The sequence below is a fragment of the Hippocampus comes genome, unplaced genomic scaffold, assembly GCF_001891065.2.
Source record: "Hippocampus comes isolate QL1 unplaced genomic scaffold, H_comes_QL1_v1.1 scaffold50, whole genome shotgun sequence".
NCBI classification, from domain to species: domain Eukaryota; kingdom Metazoa; phylum Chordata; class Actinopteri; order Syngnathiformes; family Syngnathidae; genus Hippocampus; species Hippocampus comes.
In genome coordinates this window covers 350452-366496 of record NW_017805122.1, presented here as the reverse complement: position 1 = coordinate 366496, position 16045 = coordinate 350452, and the positions used below count along the sequence as shown (strand labels likewise).

Genomic DNA, 16045 nt, shown 5'->3' with positions numbered 1-16045 from the left:
GTGTGTATTTACCACACATCTACATTGCTGTATTTGATGAGCTTTTTTTCTGGCTGTAAATGTTGTGCGTGGATGTGTGTATGGCGGAAGCAATTTCGTTCTGCTCTGTTTGGCAGAGCATCACTAAACATTTTTCTCTTTCGCAGTCGCCACCGCTCTGCAGCTTTGCTTGCACATATCCGCATCCCATCTCCCCTTTGGCCAGATTCTTGTCATGGAACAACTCCCCACTCCATTGTTGAGAGTCAAAATTTGAAATTTCGCCTCGAGTGTGTTTGATAGCAATTGATGGTGAAAAGTGGGCCACTCCACTCAGAGAGTTTTGGATCAATTGCCTCCTAATTAGGGAATTGGATTGCAATTTGTTCATTTGGAAGAGACGGGAAACTTATTTGATTCATACCCACAGTATCCGTGATAAGTCTGCAAGCTATTTTCAACACTGTTTATGAGTTAAGAAATTATTCTTGTAGAGTAAAATTAAATGCAACTATCACTGAGAGGGTGGTTGCAATATGTGCGCATGTGCAAAATTGGTGGCTCACCATCACTTACGTACAACGGAAAACTGAATTGGCTGCGCTGCGGCCTACTGCTCGACACGTCACTAGTTGTACGTTGGCTCCCTCTTGTGGTAGACGTTAAAATATCTGAATTCAATGTTTAAACTTTCTTTCAAATCCAGGAACGATAAATTAAGTAAAGTTCAGTTGTATTTCACTTTCAAGTGCTATACATTTGTTCAAACAGCTTAGCTCCATTATAGAGGTTGACATTTTCTTTGTACTTGTATGGCACTGGCAAGAATGTAAAATTGTTACCAAGAACATTGCCTCCACTTTAATGTTCATTTAAAAACGTAAATGTTCATTTCAAAAACATATTTTATTCTTGTAAGTGTCGCAAAACTGATTGATACCCCCGCCCCCACAAAAATGTATATATTTTTTTAGATGCAATGATAATGGGGCGTTAGTTCTTCTCTAATTCCACTATAATGGCATTTCCGTTTATTTTAAGATGATTTGATTCTTTCAGATGTGCTGTAAATGCATGACCGTGTTTTCAGAACCAATTAAAATCGTATCTCAAGGCATCAGTGTTTAAAATACATAAATAAATAAATAAATAAAACAGCACCCCCTGCTGGGAATCGTTGGGCATTGCCTTCCCATTCATTCAGAGTCTCCTACTTGGTGATTCAAGAGCAGATGCTATTGTCTGGTGCCTTTCGCACAATATAACACTAAGAGGATTAACACGCACAAGCTTTTGCATCTTGCAGACCGCGCTGACTTAGCGAGGCTGACGGACCAACTGTGCGCCGCGCACGCGCTGCCACTTAGACACGCACGGAGGCGGAAGACTGCCGGCTCTTCTCATCTCCCACCGGCTCATTAAACACTCTTTTGCAGAGGCTCCATCCATCAACGAGCGGCGCGCATTTACAACTACGGTCAGCATTCACTATTAAGCCGCGTTGCTGGCGCGTCAAAGGTGCGTATGGAATAGTGGACAGACCACCCCGGCACGCGATGGACCCACACCAAATCAGTTGAATGACGCCAGTGTATTGCGGTCCACTGTCTGAAGAGGATCAGAGCAGTTGAGCAGCTGAGCGCCCAGAGGAAGAAACCTGCGTGTCGTCTCACGGCCGGCATGGCGTGCAGCTACGGTGACAGCCGCTTGTGGACCTGGCAGGTCCTTCTCACCATCTCCGTGGTTCTAATCCCCCTTTCCGCTCACGGTAAGGACCACCGCATGCATACACAAAACGGTGTCACACCCAGGCAGTTCGTGTGTATGCGTGCGTGCGTGCGTGCGTGTGTGTGTGGGGGGCATGCAACTACTCTTGCGTGAATTGCATTGCACCTGCAGCATGTCTTGCATAGTGTGGAAAGGGCAAGTTTGGATGGAAAGAAAAAAAAATGATGAAAAAGGCTGTAATTTAGCACAAGTGACAATTTTGTTGGGATTTGATAGTCCTGAGCTGTCAGAAGTACAATTTGCTCTCAAATGAAATCATTGACACATTGTCATGCTGTGAGCTGATCTGTGAAAGAAAATGATGACATGTTAATTTCCTCCCTGAAATGATGTCATCCACATGCAGTCGGGACTCCATCGTGTGTGTCTCAGACAAAAGGTGCACATGCAGCGGCCGGTGGGGGGCCAATGACTGGTGCAATTTGCATGCCAGCAGGTCGACGCGGAGGCAACCGACGAGTCTCATTTGCATCTCTTGAGACTCAGAGGGGATGCGAGCCAACCATGCATTCGGTAGTCGTAGTAGGAATCAAGGTTTTAATCGGGGAAGGGGGGGGGGTGAAATTAGCTTGCAGCCGCTGCCCAGCAACAGGCGGCTCGTGCACGTCGAGGGTCGCAGGGTTCACGTGCACGAGCGCCCACCGTAGCATCCCTACCCCCACCCTTTTTTTCTCACTGCGCCCCATGAATGTTAACCCTGCAGCAGCATTATGACTCAAAAAAACTAAAAACAAAACACACACCTCATGTTTGCCGTGTCATATGTTAATACTACAAGTGTCCTTCGGGGAAGTTGATGAGATGTGGCAGCTGAAAATGTAATTTAATTTTCCTTTGATGCAAATCAAGAGCTGCTTATTTTAATGGACCTGATGGAAACAGTGACCATTTAGGTTACCTTAGGTCACACGAGTGTCACGCTCGTTCGAAGGCAGACAGTCTGCTTCACGATTTTTTACACGCGAGCAGACAAAAGCAAGTCATCTTTGATGGTGACGTTTATGACGACCGGCGTGTGTTTCTTCTGTGCGCTGGCACGCTGGGGAAAGGGTGGGATTGCTGAAATTATTGCGTTTCACATTAGCCAATTAGGTTGATGACATCACTGATTTCCATCCAACGAGTGTGTTGTATCTTATCAGGTGGGCTGCAGGAAATAGTCCCATTCCACTTTAGATGGTCAAAAAGAGACTCCTGCATTCCTCGCCCTCCCTGCTTCCTTGCACTTGCACCTTTTGCCGCTGCAAAAACTCTCAACCTCCTGACACACTATGCCCTGCTGGCTACGCAATGGCCTCTGGGAGAGTCTAAGAGGACAGCCACTTCCAGTCAGACTCGTTACCTTGGTGACAAGAAAAGGTAAAGACAAAGTGGCGGTTAAAGGCACAAATTCAGGAAGTGTGTTGGGGGGGGGGGGTGTCACTTGCACATTCCATTTTCTCCTCTTGCTCTTGTAAACTGCCCATGTTCCATTTAGCTCTTGTCAAAGGCTAAGAATGCCAACCGCTAACAAAATGCGACATTTGAGCCTCAACGTAGACCAGATTGGCCACCTTCCAAAAAGAAATAGTTTGAGTCAATTGTAATTGGTGTCGGTGGAACACGTCTCTCAAAGACTTTCACTCCACCTCACCCCCCCAGGGGTGAAGTTGGCAGCCATCAATTAGTGTGAGGCTGGCTGATTGATTAAAAAAACAAGAGCAGCGGCAGCAAACACTGGATTCTCTGTTTCCTGCGACTGCACCCTTGCTTCTCTCCTCCTTTCAACCTGCCTCCTTTTTTGCATCTCGCCATGGCAACCGCGCTGTGAGTGCGTGCGCGCGCGTGCGTCTCTCATGCTTTCTCGGCCACCGCTAAAGGTTTCGTGCCTTCGGGCACGTTCGGATGGTTTTCACGTCAGCGCTTGAATGGTGTGTGCCTGACAATGAGCTCCAATCTCAATGGACGGAGACCGACAGACAGACAGACGGATGTCCGGCAAAGTGCTCAGTTGAGATTGGCTGTTAACGTGCCGGAGATTGTGTAGAAGGGCCACTTGAAATTCAATCAACTGGGAACATGATCACCAATTGAACACAAGTTCACCCCAATTCATTCACCGCCATGGAGGTTTATTTCGCAATCATTTGTAAGAGGGACATTTTTTTATACACCTACTGGATTGGCTCGCATAACAGTATACCGAATAAGTGTTTATTTGCCTGCCTCTGTACCACTGTGGATGTTTTTTGTTTTTTTTTGGGGGGGGGGGGGACAAGCAGCCTCTAACCTATGGTTCTAAATCCTAATCTACGTAATCCTCACCCAGTCTTGGTCACCATAGTCAGTCATTCAGTGCATCTAATCCTGCATCGTCACACTTTGATTACATTGCAGTCTTGAACCCATGTTTGGCGGGAGCGAGCCGCAAACTCACTTGACCTTTGAACCTTTAAAACGACACGGATTTGTTCGCCCGCTTCAACTTCTGCTTTCTCATCATTTTGACTGAGCTTGTTTTAATGAGAGTTATTTTGATTCATATCCAATTTGTACGCAGGATCCTGACAAGACATTTCGCCTGGGGCAGCCTTGAGGCAAATCTCTTGAATATTCATCAGTGGTTGAACACATATTTTTCAGGATAAATGGATACATGGAAAAAAAGGAAAGATAAGACTCCAGCTGACTTCAGGCCAAAGGCGGACAGCACCGTAGACTGGTTGCCAGTCACTCACAGAGCACCAAGAGGGACGGAAAAACTGTGACCTGTATCTCATAGATTCATCCCCATCATCTGTTCATTTTAGGACCCCGTGACAACATTTTAAGAGTCATTTACAGAGTCCTCAACGGTCAGGCTTGGTTTTGCAACCCGCATGACCAGATGGATCGCCTTTCAACTTGTCATTTGCTTTGAATTGACAGGGAGGCATTCGTTGGCCAGGCGTCATCATCACCGTAACCAGTCATCCGTCAACCATGAAGCCTTGAATATCAGGATGGTGCTAAGTGACGACTCGGCAGAGCGAGACCACCTGATAGAAGCGGGGAACCCCACGTTTCCCAAACACCACCGCTCCCACAAACGTGTTCACCTCGAGCCGGATCCCGCGCAGGAGGAACTCACTGCTGGAGGAGCGGGGCCGGATCAGCCTGGGAACCCCTTGTCCGATGACATCATCACGGTGGAGTTCCACAGTCCAGCGCCGGAGATGATCCCGTCTGATATTGATCGTAACGGGGCCAAGCTTCCCAAACCCCAGAAGCAAAAAGGAGGCAATCCAACCGCTTGGACACTCTCTGACTTTTACGACTACCTGTCCCCCGATGACGATCTCTCTGCATCGGCCCCCACCCAAGAGCCCGAGGCCTCGCCTTCGCCCCCGGCCGACATGGAGGATGAGAATCCCCTCTTGGCAGGAGCTTCCGCTCGTCCGGTCACTGTGGAGACCAAGCCTGCCTCATCTGCTCAGCCCAAGCCAGAGCCCGCCGGCAATAACGGGGACTTGAGTTTGGGTGGCGCCGTGGGGAGCGACGGGTGCCGACTGGGCTTCGTGCGCTCGGGACCCGGGATTTGTGTATCTCAGTGTGACATTGAACCCAATTTCTGCTACAACGAAGGAGTGTGCACAGTGGTGGCAGGAGTAGGCGCTTTCTGCAGGTAATAAACACAAGCAGACATTTGACATATTCTCACTATCGGGTGGAACATTCGCTTCTCTATTTCGCTTGAGTTACCAAACACCAAATCGTTGAAGTTGGTATTACATCTTATGAATTCACCTACACGCACACTTACTTTCCTGGCTGACTTGTTCCTTCTGCACCAAAGCATTACGCAAAAAAAAAAAAATCTGAAGGTGACATCATGCTACATGGCTCCCACAGAGTAAGGAAGACTTACAACACTTCTCAGATAGTTGAGCGTTCCGAGAGAAATGGTCTTAAGCTATTTTCAAGACTTGAAATGTGTAGCAAGCTACATAATTGTAGTTGGACGTCATGCATCTATACAGTATCGACACGGACACACAACGTATCCGCTGAGGTGAAAATACGGTGGGAACAAGGAACAAAACCACACATGGTCGGTCATTCAACCGCCGTCTCGATGGCACCAAATGTGCGTTCTTGCAAGAGGCGAATTATTGCTCATCTTGTTGTGTCTACTGAGTAATCATACACATAGCCTGCTCACCAGGGCTACAATCGTCCGGAAAGTGGGTTTTTTTTTTGTTTTTTTTTTAATTCAGTAATTTTTAATGAGTTTTCAGAGCGGGTTTTAATTCCTTTTTATTTTCCAAAAATTCTTTGGTTTAGTTTATTATTTATTAGGGGTTTTTTTTTGTCCCCCCCAGGTTCTGAAATGAACTGAATAATATTTTGGATCCCAGAAATGCAGACTCAGACAAAATGCGATCACAAAAAAAATGTTTATTTGTAGAAAAACGCAAACCGACAAAAGGTACATACAGAAATTGTGGGTCAAAAGGAGCGAGTAAAAAGAAGGCACAAACAAAAAGCGCGTGCAAAAGGCAAGCTACTAATAATCGCCGAGAATACACAAAACATGACAAGACTCCAAATAGCTAAATACTGGAAATACTTGCAAACAAGGAACTTTTAAAAAAAGCAAACCGTGACGCAATACAGCTTGCAGGGTCAAGAATCCGACGAGGAGCATTAGAAGTCGAAGTCCTTAAATACAAGGCAAGATGATACTCGGGAACAGGTGCGCTGGCTGGAGGGCAACGCCCTTCACTCCATTTGGAGCTGAAAACAAAACCAACACAGTCAGACGTCACAATTTTCATTTTTTTTTTTAATCCAAAAGGAGTACTTGTAAACTACAATTCCCAAACAACTGTTTAACTTTCCCTTTGTCGTACGGCCGCACAGTAATACCAAAAATTAATACAAACATATAAAACATGTAAAAACCAACCTTGAACGCTTACGCATGGAAAGAATTAACCAAGATTAAATTGAAGGACAGTTTTGCCAGAATTATTGTTAATTTTGTGTCAGAGTGGCGATAAGAAAGCCGTTCCAAATTTTGCCGCACTGTGTCGTCACAACTTTTGTCTCCGGTGGTGCGTCCGCCGCACGCACAAATCTGCAACCTAAGTCATGAGTGAGATTTGGTTGATGAAGAGTCAAATCCAAACATAGGAACACCATCGAGGACAGGTGTCAAACTCAAGGCCCGGGGGCCAGATCTGGCCTGCCACATCATTTTAGGTGGCCCGCGAAAGCAGATCAAACGTGTCAAGTCCCATGATGCTTTCTAAAATGTCTATCAAAAATGTTAATTCTCACATGTAATAAATAAGAGATATTCTAAGCATTTTCTTGTTACCAAACCTCTCGTGATGGTAATGTAGGATGTAAAGGATGTAACAGACCCCCTGAGCAGCTTTAATTTTTTTTTTTTTAAAATGCATGTCCCCTTTAATATGCCGCTGAGTGTGTTTGCAACTGCACAATGAGTCTGTTGCACGCACATTCACATATGCATACGCACATTCACTGATCCTTTGAGCTTATTAAGGGTTAGGCCGCAGGGAGAATCCCTGCTTTGGCAGGCAGACCTCAGGACAGCATCAAACGCCTCTCATGCTAAAAATATGGTGGATGTTGTTGCTGCACACTGAAACCAAACGATGGAACACGGCGGTCCGAGCTACTGCTGCCCAAATCACGATCTGAACATGCCCGGTGTCTTTCCTCACTGTGTTTTGTCTCTGTGCGTCCAGGTGCAATGTGCAGGACTACATCTGGAACAAAGGCACGCGCTGCGACTGGGCCATCACAGAGTTCCAGGTCATGAGTGCGGTGGTGGGCGTGGCCTCGGTGGCACTTCTCCTTCTCTTCATGATCGTTGTGTTTTTCGCCAAGAGGCTGCACCGCCTCAAGAGCGAAAACAAGCGGCTTCGCAAACGAAGGTGTGTGTTTGTTGGACTGAGTCATTTTTTTTTTCAAGTCTCCGGTCGCCTCGATTGAACCTCAGCTGCGAATTCCTATCACCTGGATGACTGAGAATCCAAACAGATATTTTTCACTGTTATTGTGGAGGATTACGTTAAAAATGACTTGGGCAATTATGCTCATAAGCTAACGATAACTAAGTACCACTGGACTAGCCACAACATTAGGTACTCGTCCACACAGTCACAAATATCTTTACAGAAGTAATTACGGAATGATATCAATATTAACTACTGAAGATGAAGACCGTGAAAGTTTCGCCACTTTTGCCTCACGCCGGAGAGGTTCTCGGTTCTAATCTATGCGGATGTTTTTCAAATGCTCAATTCCAATTGGTCACATCTCCTGGTTTTCCCCTTCAGTAAGTACCGTCCACAGAGCACGGAGCCCCAAACCGACGGCCTCTCGATTTCCACCACCGCCGACGGCTCGCAGCCAAACGTAAGGAAACTGTGCGATTCCCCGCCGCCCGCGCCCCAAGCTCACACTCACAACCTGGCGTACTATGACAACATTATCTGTCAGGTATGCGCCACCTTTCCTCGTGTTTACTCTCCACCCCTTTTCTAATTCCATTTGTCACTATTTTCCACTTTTCTCTCGGTCCTATGCTCTCAGCTATTCCCCATTATATTTTATCCTATTTGCTTGGCTGGTGTATGTTTTATGTGTGTGCGTGTATGTGCACAATTAGGTATATGAGTTGATGTGTGGATGTATCTTGATGGCTTTTTACATTCACCGATTCCCTCAGAGGCCATCATCAACCACCTTTACCTGGGAATTTAAACCCAGAAACTCTTATAACCACTGCCAGGTAAGCGGAGCGGAACGTCCGCATTGGTTTGCTATACAGTATTCCGCTCCCCCTCCCACCCCAGCTTCGCTTTGACCTCTCCGGCTATGAACTGCCACATTGTGACACTCTGTGCAAATCTCCCCGGCCCGCAACAATATCTTGCATCGATCTTGTTGCTGTTGCCGGAGCAACAAGCGACTTTTAATATTTTCCTGAATCCTGGTATGATTAATCACTTGCCGCTAGGCTCTCTGCAAACAATTGTTCAGCGCAACTATACCGCAAGGTCCCTCGCCTGGTTTCCCCGAACGCCTTTGCAGCTTCCAAGCTATTTTGCTTTTTTGAAATTCCCCGCTGTGGCTTGTGCATGTGTTGCTCCTCCAAGCTGCATTCTGTCGTGGAATGTTCGCGTCAACTGGAAAGTAGGAATGTATGATCGTAGATCACCACATGTATCCCACCGGACATAAAATAATAGATACAGTGCTGTGAAATAGTATTTCCCCCTCCGCCCCTCCCCAACCTTCCTGTTTTCTTTGCATATTTATCACATACGAAGGTTTGAGTTCATCAATTTAACATCACGGGGGATGAGCAGACGTCAACATGCATGAATCTTTTGGATGTGATTAACGCGTGGAGGGAGGGGACATTTCGAAAGTAGCGTCCGGCGGTGGCCTGCGCGACCAATCGATGGTGGCCCACTTTGCGCCTGCTGTTGACTGTGACCTTCAGCTGCCTGTGACATGGCGATCAATGAACGAGCTGACACATGCAGATGCGCAGGGCCTCTAATTTCCACTCACTGTCGTCACACGAGCACAGTTTAAGAGGAATAAACGACCTTGGCGGTTAGATTTAAAGAGAAGAACCATTATTGAGGCTTATGGAGTGAATTGTAAATGTATGAAGCATATTTGGTCGTGCTGACTAGCGTGAACAAATTCTGCCTGGCTGGCATTTCGGATCACTGAAACGATAAGTTCACAGTTCACACACTAAATGTCACGTTGAGAGGGTAAAAATCTCACGGCGGCAAGCTGCACTGGTTTAAATGCCACAGGTCTGATTTGATGCTTTTGTTTTAACGTTAAACTGTGGATGAGTAGACAGCTGTTGCGCTCTTTTCAAGATGGCGATGAGTACCATACTATATTCATGGCAGTATTGTACAAAATGTTGTCGTCTTTGTAACATCACTGTGTTAAAAAAGACCAAATACTTTTTGATTTCCCAATGAACGTGAAATTATATTTTTTTTAAAAAGCAACCGCGATATAAACCGCTGCAGCAATAAAATTAACTGTACCATAGCAAACGAATTGACAAAATGATTTCATAATACACGACTATATGTGTCAAGGCAGATTTCTTTTCTTGGATCTCATTAGATTGTGCAGATGCTACCTAATGCACATTTTAATTGAAACATACAAAGTCTACACACCCCTGTTCAAGTGCCAAAAAAAAAAATCCCACTCATTGTGACCTCTTGTACAAAAAAAAAATAAAATGAAGATGCGACATTAGCATTCATGTCACAGAATGTGTTTACATAAAACCACGAGTACCTGAAGTACATCACACCTGCGCAACAAGTCCTTCATAGATCCCTTTTGTTGAGAGTTTTGCTAAAAACAAAGTCAACTTCCCAACAGGATGACCCCAAGAAGCAGGAGGACCCGACCAAGTCCCCTCCAGCCAAGGAAGAGGGCGCCATGAACATCCTCAACTCTCACTCCCCCAAACATGAGAACAACCGGCCAAACTCTGTGGTCCACGACCACAGCCGCAGCCCCAACAACACCGACGACAACGCCGAGGTAAACGTCCTCCACAACAACTTGGTATAATCGTGAGCCGCATCGATCCGGAGCATTCGAGAGCACACACGGCAGCGGGTTTAACATTGTTTACACCCCTTGTAAAGAGCACACTATGTATCCTCGACAGTTTTATCAAGGCCCCGCTGTCAATCTAAGCACATACTGAATTTGAAGGATACATGTTTACAAGGCTCCAATGTCAACACTGATTACCTAGTGGCCCCGTGTCTCGTTTTTTTTTTTTTCCTCCTCTATCCACTTTTAACTAATGACTGACCTTTTCCTCGCTTCTGACGCCCTTTGCCTTGGTCTTTGGCCAATGAACTCGCCCACTGTCTCCCATTCCGCCCTCTCCGCCTCATCGACTGCGCCCGGCCTCGCCTAACTGTCCTTCTCCGCTCGCATGCATTGGTGTTAATCCAAGTGAAGTGTCTGAAAATAATTGCCAGAGTGACAAACGAAAAAAAAAAAAAAAAAATGTGGAAATTAAGTGGATCTGTGCTTGCAGCTTGTTCATGTTCGGCATTGCTAATGGTGTAAATGTTACATGACGTTAGAGTATTTGCTTGAGTCGATATTGGAATCTCGATATATTAAACACGCGGTGTCTTGGTTTTCAATGTGATTTCTAATACTTTTATGTACTTGAGGTTCTTTTGTACTTTTTTGGCTATACATGGAGGACGATAGTTATGAATTGTGGGAAATAAATCTTTTTCATTTTATCCAACTTGTCCTTGTGTTTTGCTCTACTTTCCCTGTAGTGTCTCTCTCTTTGTCTGCATGTCTGCTCACCAAGCTAACGGCCGCCCAGCTGCTCCCTCGCTAATAATAACCCAACGCTCCACTGACCCCGCTTTTGTGCTACTGTAGGCTGCTGACTCGCACACGTACGCACACAAAGTGACAATTCAGCACCATGGACAGCCCCCTATTTCCTAGAATTCCATAGCAGTTTGATATACACATTCACCCGGCCAATACATTAGGGACGCTTGCACATTCCAATGGGACCCAATACAAAAAAAAAAAGGAAATCTGCTTTAATAACGAAATAGGATGTTAATCAGTTAAACGTGTACAGAAACAAACAGTTGCCATCTTAAATGGAATTTTGGTGAAACAAAAAGCTTTTTTTTTTTTTTTTAACTGACTAATCGATTAATCAACAAAATAAACAACAGATTGATAGCTAATTAAAGTCAGAGCCCTAATGTCAAGGTACATATGAGTTTCACTTTTGGAGTTTAACTACTAAACTAAGTTTTCCATCGTGAAAATTGTACAAAGGACCCAACCCAGTACACACACACACACACAAAAAAAAAAAAAAAAAGAGAGTTGTTTTCCTAAAACCACTTGCTGGGAAGCTGTGGATTTTGAGCCAATTGGGTTAAAAGTTGGATCAATTATTTTGACCCAGCAGATTGCGTTGAAGATCTTGATAACGCATTTCTTGGTAGCCTCAACTCCTCAGTGTGGGTAGTTGTTAGCTCTTGTTGGTTCAAAATCTTGACCCGAAGGGCTGGGTCAAATTCTCAACCCAATAAATAACCCGGGATGACGAGGGACCCAGTGTTGGGTTAGCCATTTCGCCCAATTTGGCTTTCTTTTAACCCAGCAGTTTTAAGTTTGTATAGCCCTAAATTGTTTAGCATCCCTCCCAATGAATATCCCTGCATTTCTGCATCTCTACTCTACTTGCCGTATTTCTACACCAGGATGGAGTCACTATTGGTCTGGAGGTGCTCCTCCCCAAAGATGCCAAGCTACGCCCAGAGAACAGCTCCCCCCTCCAGTACGACGTCTTCCTCTACAAGGTAGCAAACAACGCAGATCCGGCTGCCACCAACTCTCATTGCTCCGCCTCCCATCACGCAACCAAATCCCCCAAAATCCCATTGAGTGCGTCCAAGGTGCCCAAATCCCCCAAACACTCGAAGGATCATCGTCACAGTCTCCGCGAGCCCCTCTCCGGGCGCCACTCCTCACCGTTCCTGCACCTTTCACCCGGGAGGCAGCCGTCACCTAGTCGTCACTCCGCGCCCGGGGGCTACTCAGCCCCCACGCGCCGCCAATCTGCCCATCACTCGCCTAGAGGGCGGCCTTCCAGTTTTTATTGCTCAGGTTTGGAAAGAGAGGACGGAGACATTCGTCCATCTCCTTCCTCTCCTCATCTCACTCAGCCTCCCTCTTCACCATCCAGGGCCAAATGCAGCCCGGTCAGCACTCGATCTTTACCGCCAATCTCGTGACTCATTACGCCTCTTACTCATACACTATAATGCACGAATAGAAAGCCGTTTGAGCATTTATTCGATCCAGTTTATTCCTCTAACAACCGACATGAACATAGTTTTAAAAATATGAGCATACCCGAGATGACTGAGGTCACTTGATCGTGAGTAGAAATAAAACGGCAAGAAATACAGAGTTCAAACGTTTTTTTTAAAATAAAATGTATGTGTGTTGAACGCCGCCAAGATACAGCATCGTGTTTGCAACAGGAATATATGACTGTAGCGAATTAGTGTCAAACCAAATTTTGTCAAATATTGTCAAAAATAATTGTTATAAGCACTCTACCTGATCATGTTTTTGACACAAGGACACAATAAATTGGTATTTTCTTTCTTTGTACAACTTACCTAAATCGAACAGAGTTGGCAGCCCAAAATTGGCAGCGTAGCACGAGTTGATCTCAGCAGTCCAAAACAGGATGCGATGTCCCCTTCGACCGGAATCCAGAGAAATTCATGCTTCCAAATTGTTCCGAGGTTTGTGTTGGTAATGTATCAATCAGCAGTCGAGGAACACAGTCCTAAATGTTGGCTGTATTTAGAGTGAAAGGGGTTTGATACGAATTTGCGATAATCGGCGTCAAGGGGTTAAATGGAAGCTGTAGTGAGAAACAAGTGATTTTTTTTTTCATTTATAATTACAAAACTAATGATGCACTGAAAACCCACAAGACAGAAGCTAATATATTATAAAACAGAGGTGATTATATTTCATAAAGAATTCATACAAAGTAACGCAGAGAACTCAATGACTTTGCAAATTATACCTGTGCAGCATGACAGACTTTCGGCAATGGGTAGGGATAAGGATTTTTTTTCCCTTACCTTTGAAATTTTCTACACTGTCTTCTGTCAACTGCCACTCTGTCAGCGCAGTACTAACGAAGCGGTCCATGAGACTGAAACAAAAAGATTGAGCAAAAATGAAATTGTTGTTGTATTGTAACTCGGTGTAAGAGAGCAAACTATTTTTTTTCTAATGAATATTGAAGGGCCATTTTACAAAATAAGAAGAGATTTCCCAGGCCGTAAATTCAGAGAAGAAGGGGGCATACTTGGCGCTCAAAAAAGTTTGTGGAGGGGGGCCGAACGAATCTACGGAAACGTCGTTCCGGTATATTTTAAGTGAAAACGAGCACACGTGTATATTGAGCTAGCTTTACACTAGCAAGTTGACAAGCAGGCGAAGTCAACCCAAACATGACCACGGGAACAAGTTTCATTTGGTATATTCGGTAAACGGCCCGTGGGAACAGAAAAGCTGTATGCTAACGACGAAATGGCGACCCACGGAATTAGAAACGCGGAAGAAACTCGAAAAAATAACGACACTACTTGAATACGAAACTCGGGACAGACAATGTGATTCACAGGTAGTGTGAACAAAATCATTCATTTACCTCGTCGATTGGATAATTTCGACGGCGAACTTTATGTCCGACAGCAAAGTGTACGTGAATTCTCAAGTGGATGGAAGCGAGACTGTCGATTTGAAGATGCGATGACGTCACGACGCGACGCACAGAAATAACGCAAATGCTACATTAAAAAAAAAAAAAAAAAAAAAAACAACAACCCGTAATGGATAAAACAATTCATAAAGCTTCGGGTGAGTAGATAAAATAACCAATTGTTTTGGACTGGGGGATTTTGATCTTGCTCGAAAATGAGCAGCACAGTAGTTTATAGGAAGGTAGCTCTTGGCTCAAGTGGCACTAGTGGGGAGAAAAATGCTACAAGTAGGGCATTTGTGCTTAATTTTTTTTTTGTCTCAGTCGTGCTACTAGTGCACCGGGGTCGCTTTATTTGTGCGCTGAATCGTCTTACTATTGAGGACCAAGAGCATAATAGTACATGAACTTTTAACTGGATATCAAGGCTATGGAATGAATGCTCATACGGTTTTCCATACTATCACGTGTCATGACTCCAACGTAAACAGTCATTATCCATTAGGACTCTAACCTTCATTAGGCTCATTTGGGGCAAGAAGTGGAACTCGGACAACAATGCATGCACCATCCACCTTGACTCCAGACACACAACACAATTTAGAAGAATTCAGTGCATCCCAAACCCTCCAAGTTGGTTGAAACTCAGGTCAAAACTCACAAATAACCCGTCCACTCATTTGCGAACAGGCAGTCCTAACCTGGTGCCAATGTCAGCACATTTTTATGAAAGTAGTTTTATCTGTACATCTTTTTTATTACTAGTATTTCATGTTTTGGTACATTACACACGTTTCTGATTTCCCAATAAATGGATGATAATACCACACGTCTAGCATTTTATTTAATTGGAATATATAAAAGAAATCATATGTAGTCCAACAAAAGGATGAGCTCTGCTGCTACCATGTGGACAATTTATGCACTGCAACAAGATACGTTTTTTTGTTGTTTTTTTTTCTTACTGCAGAAGATCAGACACATTTTTTCATTTCCAATTCATCTTGCATTATATCTACACTATAGACACTGCACCTGAATCAATAAATTAAATTGAATAACAGAGAGCCATCGAGATATTATACATTAATATTCATAAAGCTCATTGTTTCTCAGTGTTCAGTAGTGGTACACAGGCGCCCTCTAGTGGTATGTGATTAAATCACTGTCCAAGTACAGCTTTGCTAGTTTAACTTGGAAAAAAAAAACTCACTACGTTTGGATTTAATCTTGAATAGCTGTTTGATTTTTACACTATTGTTGCAATTTTTTATGTACGTTTTATTTGCAATTAATTTTGATGAAATTATCAATTAGGTGGCGTTTATATGTACTGTATTATGTTGTTATATTTTTATATCATACAAATTCAAGAACCACCAATAATCTTAAATTTTTGTGCAGTTTTCATCCCGGTTGACAAAACAACATCAGGTAAACTCCAACGAGACAACAGAAATACTCAAACTCCGACACAGCCTTGCTGTCCTCTAGTGTCTGATAAATTATTCATAATATCAGGCTTGAGATTAATTCCTTTTTCGTGCTCAAGATGTGAATCTGCCATCTCCAGTCACAGACACGTCAGTTTCATTGTTCGCTTTGAATTAAACATCTCACAGCTTGGCCATATTGGCACACGGCTGTGGGGCCTTATTGGCTGATTTACTTGTCGTCGGAGAGCACCCACCATTCCCAAACGGATCGAGTGAAGGTGAAGTTGTCCTTCCCCCCCACTCTCTGTCTTTATAAATAGGTTGGCATCAGTTGAAGTGGACTTTGTGTCGGTCTACGTGATACTCAACTCTTCCTGAAAGCACTCTGACCTGCCCTTTTCTACCTGCTCACTTCGACCTCACGTCTCAGCCAGAAATGTAAGAAGGAGGGGGAAAAAAATGTACGCATACAATATTTTTCAAAGCAACTTGATGT

General features: G+C 44.4%; 1 protein-coding gene and 1 long non-coding RNA gene across 8 annotated transcripts; one reads left to right on the top strand and one right to left on the bottom strand.

Annotated features, from left to right (window-relative positions):
* The first annotated feature begins 1170 nt into the window (after positions 1-1170).
* On the top strand, positions 1171-13000 carry cspg5b (chondroitin sulfate proteoglycan 5b). Of its 4 annotated transcripts, none has more exons than XM_019866070.1 (7): positions 1171-1747; positions 4675-5410; positions 7506-7694; positions 8100-8178; positions 8492-8554; positions 10195-10359; positions 12084-13000. In XM_019866070.1, exons 1-7 carry the CDS (start codon positions 1660-1662, stop codon positions 12615-12617), a joined length of 1854 nt encoding a protein of 617 aa, XP_019721629.1. In that variant the 5' UTR covers positions 1171-1659; the 3' UTR covers positions 12618-13000. The 4 variants fall into 4 exon arrangements, with proteins under 4 accessions (XP_019721629.1, XP_019721627.1, XP_019721630.1 ...); XM_019866068.1 differs by having other exon boundaries at positions 8100-8262; positions 12084-12999; XM_019866071.1 differs by lacking the exon at positions 8492-8554.
* Positions 6164-14935, bottom strand: LOC109513553 (uncharacterized). 4 transcript variants are annotated; one of them, XR_002167796.1, is made up of 4 exons: positions 14063-14935; positions 13488-13561; positions 13011-13261; positions 6164-6522 (listed from the first exon to the last, which is right to left on the bottom strand). It is a non-coding gene; the product is annotated as an uncharacterized LOC109513553 (long non-coding RNA). The 4 variants fall into 4 exon arrangements; XR_002167797.1 differs by having other exon boundaries at positions 13011-13194; XR_002167798.1 differs by having other exon boundaries at positions 13011-13093.
* Positions 14936-16045: the final 1110 nt, after the last annotated feature.

Coding starts and splice junctions, on each gene's coding strand:
- cspg5b (XM_019866068.1), top strand. CDS start 1,660: ATGGCGTGCAGCTACGGTGACAGCCGCTTGTGGACCTGGCAGGTCCTT. Junction 8,263..8,491: donor ATGACAACATTATCTGTCAG/GTATGCGCCACC, acceptor CGATTCCCTCAG/AGGCCATCATCAACCACCTT. Junction 8,555..10,194: donor ACTCTTATAACCACTGCCAG/GTAAGCGGAGCG, acceptor ACTTCCCAACAG/GATGACCCCAAGAAGCAGGA.